The 12,216-nt window shown below is 38.0% G+C and overlaps 1 protein-coding gene across 1 annotated transcript; it reads left to right on the top strand.

Moving 5' to 3' along the window:
* The first annotated feature begins 1,370 nt into the window (after window positions 1-1,370).
* On the top strand, window positions 1,371-12,169 carry tctn1 (tectonic family member 1). Its single transcript, XM_079804650.1, has 14 exons — window positions 1,371-1,743; window positions 1,828-1,945; window positions 3,406-3,539; window positions 3,733-3,884; window positions 4,464-4,566; window positions 8,496-8,608; window positions 8,703-8,723; window positions 8,815-8,952; window positions 9,040-9,165; window positions 9,260-9,348; window positions 9,970-10,107; window positions 10,252-10,405; window positions 10,590-10,721; window positions 11,824-12,169. Exons 1-14 carry the CDS (start codon window positions 1,401-1,403, stop codon window positions 11,968-11,970), a joined length of 1,908 nt encoding a protein of 635 aa, XP_079660776.1. The 5' UTR covers window positions 1,371-1,400; the 3' UTR covers window positions 11,971-12,169.
* Window positions 12,170-12,216: the final 47 nt, after the last annotated feature.

Below are 12,216 nucleotides of genomic sequence, written 5' to 3'. Positions count from 1 at the left end.
CTTGCATAACAAACACACACACACACACACACACACACACACACACACACACACACACACACACACACACACACACACACACACACACACACACACACACACACACCATCAGGTCAGGCATAAAATTTGGCACCAAGATGTTAGCAGCAGATCCTTTAAGTCCTGTAAGTTGAGAGGTTTGTTGTTTGTTCAACACATCCCACGGATGCTCGATTGAATTGCGATCTGGGGAATTTGGAGGCCAAGTCAACACCTCAAACTCATCATTGTGCTCCTCAAACCATTCATGAACCATTTTTGCTTTGTGGCAGGGCACATTACTCTGTCGAAAGAGGCCACACCCACCAGGGAATACTGTTACCATGAAACAATGCTTAGGTATAGGTGGTGTCAAAGTAACATCCACATGGATGGCAGGACCCAAGGTTTCCCAGCAGAACATTGCCCAAAGCATCACACCGCCTCTGCCGGCTTGCCTTCTTCCCATAATGCATCCTGGTGCCATGTGTTCCCATAGATATCCATAATAAAGGCTAGATGTCTTACGGTGGAGTCTCTAACGTCATCACCAGCGGCCATCTTGTCACATGCAGGGCTCTGTGGTACCTGATGTAAGGCGAGTGATCTTCATGAACACAAATACTCTTATCTCACTGAAATCTTGACGGATTTACAAATGGTTTGGTTTCTTATGCCATTCTTACCCATGACCCTGTCGCCGGTTCACCACTGTTCCTTCCTTGGACCACTTTTGATAGAAACTGACCACCCCACAAGAGCTGCAGTTTTGGAGATGCTCTGACCCAGTTGTCTAGCCATTACAATTTGGCCCTTGTCAAACTCGCTCAAATCATTCCGTTTGCCCATTTTTCCTGCTTCTAACACATCAACTTTGAGGACAAAATGTTCACTTGCTGCCTAATATATCCCACCCACTAAAGGGGCCGTGATGAAGAGATGATGTTATTCACTTCACCTGTCATAATGTTATGAATGACCGGTGTCTGTGTGTAATAAAATATTAAAATTATTTTTTATAATAGTAAAATATAAAATGTAATATATAAAAAAATACATATATTTATTATTGTATCAAAAATAAAATCACTGGAGGAGAACAACACTGATTTATTTTTCTTAGCAAAATATTACATCCCTAACAAACACAACTTTTCTTGTTGGATCACGCTTTGCATAATTGATAATCGAAAGAGTATGACATTTCCAAATTGTTATAACCACACAGTTTGACCCATGAATTTATTAAATAATATTTTACTCTCATAAATAGAAGAGCCACAGGAATCTGCTCGGTTTGGATTTTAATGGGATGTGCAGCCTCGCAATCCCACAATGCACTTCACTTCCTAGATACCAATGACAGCGCACTGTAACCAAGCATGGCGGCGTTGTGTTGTCTTATTATTCTGACATATTTAGAAATCGCGCTCTGCATTGAAGACACGAACACTACAGGAAACATTAATGTAACACTCAGAGACACAAACGACACGTCTTCTGATCGAGATGAATCGCTTAATTTCACGGAGCTAGGAGACCGTTCTTCTTCGTCTAATTCCCCCCCTCCAACAGCCTGGACGCCCGAATCCGCGACCGCATTACCCGACCAGACCGAGTCCTCGGAGAGCCTCATCCCCGACGCGACCCCCGAATCCCCGCGAGCCGCCACAACAGCACCGCCTCTGCTCCTGTCCGGTGTCCTCCCTGCCCCGGTCACCGATGGTAGGAATGTGATGCCTTACTAATCTGACCAAAAACAGTGTGCTTGTTTACTAGTTTCAGCCTAATACCCTCCTTTCCCTTCAGTCGTTCAGCTGTGTCCATGCAACCTACAGAACGAGCAGTGCGACATAAACTGCTGCTGTGATCCAGACTGTGCAGAGGAACTGTCTCTCTTCACTGACTGCTCAGTACAGAGAGTCAGGTAAGATCTGCTTCAAGAAGAAACTGGAATAGTAGATGTGGTTATCCCTTTTATATAAGTAGCGTAACTAGCTAGGTAAAAGAAGGAACATTTAAATGAGCATTTCATTAAAAAAATGAACATTCTTTCATCATTTATTGTCATTCCAAACTTGTATTATTTTCTTTCACCAGTGGTAAACATAAGTTAGGCAGAATGTTCTGAATTTGTATTTTTTGGGTGAACTATTTATTTATTATGATTCATAGTCATGTATTTTATAATGATGAATGCTAAATTAAAAGACTTACAGATCAACCATATTAGTTTACTTTTGTTTAGTTGTAGCACTTTTATGAAGTCTCTTATACTCATCAAGCCTGCATTTATTTGATCAAAAATACAGAACAAAGCAGTAATATTGTGAAATATTATTACAACTTAAAATAATGGTTTTCTATTTTAAAATACTTTAAAATGTATAATTATTTATATTTATAAATATAATTAATTTCTTAATTGTCACATGATCCTTCAGAAATCATTTTAATATGATGATTTATTATCAATGTTGGAGACAGTTGTGCTGCTTAATATTTTTTTGGAATGTGTGATACTTTTTTCAGGATTCATTGATGAATAAAACGTTAAAAAGAACAGCATTTATTCAAAATAGAAATCTTTTCTGACAATATAAATCTTTCACTATCACTTTTGATCAATTTAACATATCCTTGCTGAATAAAAGTATTAATACAATGCTGTTCTTTAAAATAAAATAAAAATTATCAAAGATCAAAGAATCCTGAAAAAAGTATCACAGGTTTAACAAAAATATTAAGCAGCACAATTGTTTCCAACATTTATAATAAATCATCATATTAAAATGATTTCTGAAGGATCATGTGACACTTAAGACTGGAGTAATGGCTGAGGAAAATTCAGCTTTGCATCACAGAAATAAATTATATTTTAAGGTATATTAAAATAGAAAACCATTATTTTAAATTGCAATAATATTTCACAATATTACAGTTTTTTTTCTGTATTTTTGATCAAATAAATGCAGCCTTGGTGAGCAGAAGAGATTTCTTACTATTAAAATAATAACTTTTGACCGGTACTGTATATATAATTTATTATTTAAAAAAAAAACGTTTTATTTATTTTAAACCTGAAAATTAACCTCATCCATACCAAGTACCATATCTAAATATGGTATTCAAATATGAGTTGAAAACATATTATGAATAATAATTTATAATAAAACTAATTTAAATTCAGTGTTCAAATGTTGCATTATATGATGACTTGGGATTAAATAGAATTTGTGATATTGGAATAAAATATTTATAACGGGACATTGTACCCTTTCTGACTTGATTTTGTGTTTGTGTTTGTATTTGGTTGTTGACAGTTTTTAGATAATTATTTTATAAAAAAGAAATCTTCATGAGTGACTACTTTCTATGTCCTTACAGTAATGACCCCAGAATGTGCAACCGGGAGTCGGCTGTCTATTCCCTGAGCTCTACACAAGATGGTTTATCTCAAGTTCAGTCCACTGTCCAGCGAGTGCTCAACCCTGATGTCTTCTGCATTCAGTCTGCTAACTGTACGGCAATCCGTGAAATCTTTAGAATTAATTCTTCATTTAATTATTAAGCTCTAATACCCCTTCATTCTATTAAGCAATAATGGACGGTACATTATAAAGTGGATTTACAGTAAAGTAAATCGTAATTCAAGAATTCGACACTGTGAATAGTTTTAAATCAGTTTAAATTTCACCCTTGGTTCCTTTTAAGATGAAGAAGGCTTGACGTTTGCAACACCAGAAGTTCCCACTGAGGAGAATTTTGACTCCCTTTTTGGCCGATTTTTGGGATTCTTCTTTGGCCGTCTGAGCATGACCAGTGCACTTCAAAGTCCTGATGTGGGAAATTCACCAGGATACCAAGTAACGTTTTTGAATATTTGTTAATGGGATAGTTCAACCAAAAATTAATATTCTATAATTTGTCTTTGTTCTGACACTTAAATTAGCATCAGGTTACATGTAGGAAACAGCGCTGAATCAGATTTAATATGATTATAATCGACCAGTGCCTGCACTGATATACAATTTCACTCTCTCTGCCAATGTTTTTACTTTTATCCCAAAACATATTGATTTTTAAAATGTCAGGATGGTTGTTCTTCTGCAGAAGCGGAAAGTGTAACTTTAAAAGAATTAGATTACTGTATAGGCCTATCCGTTCCCCATTTAATATGACATATTATTAGCTGCGTCATCCGGAGGTCACATTTGAAGGCTGCATACGTAACTGTAATAAAATTGACTAATTCCTCGTGAGGTGTAAAATAATGTAATTTCTTTCTTACTTTGCAATTTAACGGTTACTTTCCTTAAATGCGACCTCCGGAGGACACAGGCTTCAAAATCAGACGCAGCTATTGTATGTTCTCCTGAAAACGCACAATTTGAATTGATGTTTCCAATGTTTAAGCAACCCTTCTGTCTCTGTTCTGTCCTCAGTATGGAGATGTCATTCAAACAGTGAATGCGGATGGGGAGCTGGAGTTTTTCACCTTTCCTGCCGCCGCGGGCACAGCTCACTGTTTAGACGCAAACCCTGCAGGTAGACAGAACAAAAACTTTTTCCAAAGAAAATGTTAGTGCTGCATGTCCATGAAGTTGCGGCCACAGTGCTAAGGGAATTTTTCACCCATTTTGATAGCAACAGCAAGCTGCGTGATTTGAGGTATCACGTAGTCTCCATCCAAAGTTAAGCAAATGCATGAAATTGGAATATTCCCTAAATTATTTGCGATTAAAGAACTGTTTCCATCCCATGTGTTCAAGAGAACAAAATAGTTGGGAAATTGGTGCAAAATATCTGTAATAAAAATCTGTAATTGTTTTGTAGCCTACATCATAAATGACTTGCGCCTCAGAGCGCATAGATGAAACGCAACAAACGCTGTCATGTTATCTTTCGTTCGGAATGCAATCATGTGAGACTCTTCTGGGAGGTCATTATACCAAAACATTTTAATGATAGACTTTGGCATAGGCATTTCAGGATGACCAAACCAACAATTGAGATGCTGTGCAATTAAATTAGTCCCATGGTTAACCCAGTTAGGCAATCTTGGATGATCTTTTAAAGGGATAGTTCACCCAAAAATAAAAATTACCCCATGATTTATTTACCCCCCCTTAAGCCATCCTAGGTGTATATGACATTCTTCTTTCAGACGCATACAATCGGAGTTATATTTAAAAATGTCCTGGCTCTTCCAAGCTTCATAATGGCAGTAAATGGCAGCCCAAAATTTGAAGCCCAAAAAAGTGCCTCCTTCCATTATGAAAGTAACTCACAAGGCTCCGGGGGGTTAATAAGAGCTTTATTAACCCCCCGGAGCCTTGTGAATTACTTTTATAATGGATGGATGCACTTCTTTGGGCTTATTACTGCCATTATAATGCTTGGATTAGCCAAGACATTTTTAAATCGTTAGATTTCTTCTTATTATTCTGCCATTGAATTCTATGGCAGCCCATAGAACCGTTTGCGGGAAAGCTGTGAAATTTGGTACACTGAAAGAGGTCAGTACCAATAGTAAACACACCAAATTTGGAGTCTCTAAATCATTCCCTCTAGCGCCATCAACTGTCCAAAGTATCACTCATGTTTATGCTAATAACTTTTGAACCCTAATGGCTAGAAACAAAATAATTTCCCCCTCTGATTCCTTGGCTCAAGCCGATTCGATTGCACCCTATGACGTCATTTTCCGTCTTATACATTTTCCTGCCATTTTTAATTGACCGAAAACCAACTTTTTCAAACTCCTCCTAGGCCGTTGGTCCGATTTACACGGAAATTGAATCAGATCATCTTCAGACCATGCTGACAAAAAAACATGGAATTCAAGTTGATTCGTCAAATCGTTTTTGATAAACGCGCAAACAAATTTTACGTAGCTGTTGCAAAAATACACTTAAGGCTATATCTCCGCAACGCTTTATCGTATTCAAACCAAACTTGGTACAAGTCATCACAAGCATGACCTGAGGTAGCATGCAGCGTTTCGGCGCAGCGCCACCTACTGGTCCGGAGATACAAAAAATATATTAATATAAATGCTATTTTTGCTTATAACTTCTGACCCGTTTGTCCAAAAATCATAAAAGGGGTATCGTTAGATTCAGGATGGCATGCCGAGTCGTCTGATATCCGATATCGGCCATTTTGGCTGTCGGACATTTTAAATTATGTGCTAAAATGCTGTATTTTATGAACGCATCAACGGATTGTTACGAAACTCAGTATGGGCCATCAACACGATGCCCTGAAGGAGCCTGAGAAGTTTCGAAACAGCACCACCTAGTGGAGAATTTCAACGATACCAGACTTGCCAGGTTTCAGCATATAGTTTGTGCAGCGCGGTAATTTAGCGCTTAAAAAAACGTTCGCTGATATCTTCAAAACCACTAGTCCGATCGAGACGAAACCAGTGCCAGAAAATCAGAAACATAGGTCATGCTAATACCCTAATGTCAAAATATTGATAGTAAGGGGTAGTAAAATCCAATCAAAGTCAGGTGTCAGTCATTTTTTACATGTTTTTTCATATACATGTCTATAACTCCAAAACGAAATGAGATATTTTCACCAAAATTGACACACACATGTATGGGCTCACTCCAAAGACACATAAAAAAAATTTGGATTGTGCCTCTTGGTGGCGCTATAATTAAACAAAATATGAAATTGCCTCAATACAACTCAATGTTTTAATGTGGGGTTTTAACATTTTTGCTTCAAATGTCTTCACTCATTTTTTCAGTTGGTCTGCTGCTAGCTGTTTGCTTCTGTTGTGCTTGGCCCCGGTATTGCTGCTTGCAGCTATATTTTTATATAATTCTGATTGTATTCGTCATAAAGAAGAATGTCATGTACACCTAGGATGGCTTGAGGGTGAGTAAATCATGGGATCATTTTTGGGTGAATTATCCCTTTAAGGCAAAGCCACATGACTTTTTTTATTGTGCATCGAGGGATTTATTTAGTAAATGTGTTTCCATCATAGTTTATCCTTATCGGATAAAAAATGATGTGCCTCAATTGAGTGTGTACGTTTTTTTAATGCACATTTTCTGAATTTATATGCATCTTGGCATTTCCACCCAATGTTTTTTATGCAATACCCCAAAATTCACATAAAACAGGTGGATGGAAACATAGATATTCATATCTATAGCAGCAACTGTGCGGTGTGGTACAATTCACATGTCAAAGTGTAATATATAGGGCAAAGACTTAAGGAAGACTCCAATTACTGAATGGGAGAGAGTACAATGCCCAATATGGCGAATAAGCCCCGCCTTCTAAATGAAAGAGCTGATCGTTGATGAGTAAAGTCATTGCATTACTGCAGCTGGCTCCAGTTGCTATAGAAACAGGCAGTTTTCTAAGAGGCTTGGTCACGATTCGAGCGTTTAGAAACCAAATTTATGAGACAGTTGTTGTCCGATTTCATTGGTGATTTAAAATATGAACTTTAATCGTGAGCTTGGCAAACATTTTTGGAGAGTTTAATGTTTCCCCATTCAAAGAGATAGGAGCTGCACTTGCATGCCCGAGAGTTGTTTCAAAGATGGCCGCCGAATGAAATGATTTGTCTTAAAGGTCCCGTTCTTCGTGTTTTTTTGAAGCTTTGATTGTGTTTACAGTGTGCAATATAACATGTGTTCATGTTTCGCGTGTAAAAAAACACAGTATTTTTCACACTATTTACATATCTGTATACCGCTGTTTCCACTGTCCTAAAAACGGCTGGTGATTTCCTTGTTCTATAAAGAAACACGTAACACGTAACGAGTTCTGATTGTGCCAGCGGTTCCCGTGCTGTGATTCGACCACAGCTTAGCGCACGTGAAAGCGGTTCCTGTGTTGTAATTTGACAGCAGCTTAGCGCACGTTGGAAAGGTCACGCCTCTTAACGGAGAGATGTATGCGTTCAATAATCTCTACAGCGTCCCTGGGAAAGCCAAACAAAGGTGATTTGACTCCTGGATGAAAATAACAGCGTCTCGATGACATGGCGATAAACACACTCAACGCAACAGTTCCTTTTCTCCACGCGACCTTCCGCTTCTCCACGCGGGAGCAACAAGACCGCGCCCCCTTTTTCGCGTTTCTTTGTGGGCGGAGGTTAGTCTGTTCTACTGCTCTACTGACGTAATTAAAGAAGGAAGTACCAGGATGTAGTCCAAGCCAGCCGTTCGCTGTAGGCTTTGAAAGGGAACTTCTGTTAAATAAAATATCTCGCTTGGCATTGAACTTTGAGCTTTATAATTTTACAGGTATTATTTATGCTCTAACAGCAACATTACACACTAACTAAAGTTTGAACAATGGAATCGCGAAGAAGGGGACCTTTAAAGGTACTTTGATACATAGGGTTTGTTTATATAGTTTTCCTGTTGGGGTTGATCCACTTGCACCAGACTAGATCATCTTATCTGTTGCTAAACATAGATTTCCCTGTTATTTAACAGCTTTTCTGAAGGACCAGACAAGCCGATGTATGAGGAGCTTTGAATTGGCGCGTGACTGTGCAAAACTTGAAGCTCTGGGCTTGAGGACTTATATTAATTTCAACATCCGTTCTGTGAGTTCCTTGGTCTTCAAACCAACGTTTCAAAGGGGCTTTATTGACCGTTTGGATGGTATGTCATTTAACAACCTCTGTTTGTTTTCTCTAGGGAAAAAAACAGGAAGCTAAAGTAAGTGGAATTTCACATGTTGTACTATTTGCATTCAAAGACATTGTTTCATTGCAGTTTATCTTTACACACATTTTGTTTGTTACCTGAGGTCATTGGTGTGGAAGTGGCAGCCATTACCCTGCAGTCTTTGGAGGGCACGCGGACGCCAGTGGACCCAGCTGACAGTGCTGCCTATTTTCCTGTGCTCCTGGAGACTGGTGACATCTGCAACAATGTTGTTCAGCAGGTGTGCACATAATGCACATATTACTAGTATAACAGAAATCTGAAATGAGTCATAAGCTGTTTAACAAGGTCATGACTATTCTGTCAGGTGAAATACACTGTCTGGTACAGTGAAGCTGGGGAAATCCGTAATGTGTTGGCATCGTTTTTGCTTGGAGCCATTAAAAGTGTCACGGTGCCCATTCAACAGGACTTCGTTATTACATTCTTGCAGGTATTTAATTCTAGCCTTTCAATATTTTCTTGAAAACTCTTCAATCATATCTTATCAAGAAGGAAGTAATAGTTTTGCGTACATCTTTTGACAGGAGATCTCTAGCACAGCAGGGTTACGTTTTAGTGGCAATCCTGGCTATGTGGTGGGACGGCCCCTTGTGGCCGGAACAAGAACTGCAGAATATCCTTTATTATAACCAAGCCTGCCGCACTCGTGTTAACTCATAACCCCCAAGACCGCTTTGTATTCTAATGGAAGCGAGACAAACTAAACAATCAAATTACACTTCAAATAATTTCCCCCCAAAGATGGCTTCTGTAATTTTAGGCAGTTTTCATCACAATGGTTTCATTTCAAGTGTTCGTTTTTTTTTTAAATAAGTTTGGTTTAAAACGGGGGGTGTGGCGTCATGATTGACAGCTGAGATTGACAGCTTCCCTGCGTGAAGTAGTCACTGAGGCACTAACATTAATTTAACTACCTCGAGTTAGGAGCAATTAACATGCATGAGTACTAAAAACTCAAATCTTGATAGTTCTGCTTACTTAAAATTGTAACTGATTACCTCAAATTTTTTGAGTTAGCCCAATTTATTTGGGTTTACAGTGTATTAATGTTTCTGAAAATATGTTGTGTGTGACATCATGTTAATTCATTTCACAAATTCACAAATTATTATTATTTATTTAGAATTATTTCAAAATTGTTTCATTTCCATAATATATTTCAATAAATAAATGCAAAGCCTGTCATGTATCCAAACATCCACTGTTGTGGCACAGTCCTTGACCCCTGTTTTACTGGGATAGTTCAGTCCGCTGACCCAAAAGGATCACTCACTATCCTCCAAAACTCTGAAAATCAGGATTGCTTGCTTGGCTCGTCTCTGCGCTCCCCTGTCTTGTTTGGGATTGACATGGTATCAGGCTGCACTCTGAAGTAAGAGGCTATTGTAATAATAATAATAATGATTATTGAATAATTTGTGTTTTGATGAATTAGACAAGCATTGTCCAACAATTAATTAAGTAATATTAATCACCATTACTATTAAATGTGCATTCATGTCCTCCCTTCCTGTAGGCTGTCTGATGGGGTTAATTGTTCTCTGGTATCTGAAGTCATTTTATGGGCACTAAAAGGGCAGAGCTTCCCCGATCATGTGGCTTCGTTTGGGAATTCCTTGCCTCAGAACCCCTTGGACTGGGTACCAATACAAAACCAAACAGTAACATCGGTAAACAACAGCATACTTTCATTTTCTCTGTGTGGAATGGAGAACTCATGCTGAAGTTCTTACACTTTGAGAATTTCTTTAAAGAGAAGTGTCTAAGTTAGGGGAAATTTTGACATGATGCAAAGCTGATTTGCAAACCACTGTTTATTCTTTCAACTAATGTCCTGTTTTACGGTTTACCAAGGGCACGCAGGCTTGCAGCATACCACTGTCTTACCATCTTGAAATAAAGTGGACCAAGTACGGAACCTTGGTGAATCCCCAGGCTCACATTGTGAGCGCCATAGAAACAATCATTACTAACACCAGCAGTTTGGTAAGTTAATATACCACAACATTTTCATGACTTTTAGCCATTATGTAAAACTTTTATTTATTAAAACACAAGCTCTTTTCTCGAATCACAGTTAAAATTGTCTGGACAGTCAACATACAGTAGATGCCCATAATATTTTTTAGGTATCTACCACAAAAGCATGGCTCAACGTTACCCTCATTTTAGGGTTATTTCAACCAAAAATTAAGATTCTGTAATAAATTACTCACCCTCACGTTGTTCCAAACCCATAAAACCAGCAGAACACAAGTTAAGATATTTTTGATAAAATCCAAGGGTTTTCTGACCCCTTGATAGACAGCAATTTAATTACCACTTTCAAGGCCCAGAAAGTTAGTAAAAACATTGTTACAATAGTCCATGTATCTCCAGTGTTTCAACCTTAATGCTATGAGGCGACGAGAATACTTTTCAGTCTCCTATGAAGTTTGCATTGTAAATACAGTGTAGAGCTTCCTAGTTCTACATCAGAACGCCAGATCACCATTGCATGCATGGGTCGCGGTGTTCATGTGAACAGCATTGGCCAATGGTGAGCCTGCGTTCTGATGTAGAACTAGGAAGCACTGCACTGCGGTAACAACGTAAACTGCGTAGGAGACTGGCAGATGAGAAGAAATTGTTGAATATGAAGTTATTTTTGTTTGTTTTTTGCGCACAAAAGGTATTCTTGTCACTTCATAAAATTAAGGTTGAACCACTGGAGTCACATATTTTAACAATGTCTTTCCTACCTTTCTGGGCCTTGAAAGTGGTAATTAAATTGCTGTCAGAGAGCTCTCGGATTTCATAAAAAAAGATCTTAATTTGTGTTCCGAAGATGAACGAAGGTCTTGTGGGTTTGGAACAACTTGAGGGTGAGTAATTAATGACAGAATTTTCATTTTTGGGTGAACTTACCCTTTAATAAAATCATGTTTTATGTGAAATCAGGGGCCAGTTGCATAAACATAGCCACTTTGTTAAGATTGTGTCTTAAGAACGTAATGAGAAATGAATGACTAAATTCTAAGACTAGTCTGAGCAGTTTATCCAACTGGCCACAAATAGAAAGTTAACATTGGAACCTTTCTTTGTTTAGGCTCTCCTTACCAGTGCCAGTGGTCTTCTGTCGGTCACAAGCTCTGTGAGTTTTATTGATGTGTCTGCATCTGCCAGTCCAGGATTCAAAGTTCCTCCTACAATCGATGCTAAACTGCCCTTTGACTTTTTCTTTCCATTTGTATAATAAAATATTTCTCTATCACTTTTGGCAATCATATGTAAGGAAGACCACTCATTCTGAAACCATGTTTCACTGTCCATTCTCAAGTCTTTTTTTTCTTTCAGAAAAAGGTGTATATAATGTATATAGTGTATATTGTCTAGTCATGTATATAATGTGCGGATTCATATTTTTAAAAATAAAGAATACTTTTAAAACCATGAAATACCACTACTGTTAATAAGCCAATTCATCAAACAGGTCTATCAA

This window comes from Gobio gobio (assembly GCF_949357685.1).
Source record: "Gobio gobio genome assembly, chromosome: 22".
Taxonomy (NCBI): Eukaryota; Metazoa; Chordata; class Actinopteri; order Cypriniformes; family Gobionidae; genus Gobio; species Gobio gobio.
This window is presented reverse-complemented; position numbering and strand designations above follow the sequence as displayed.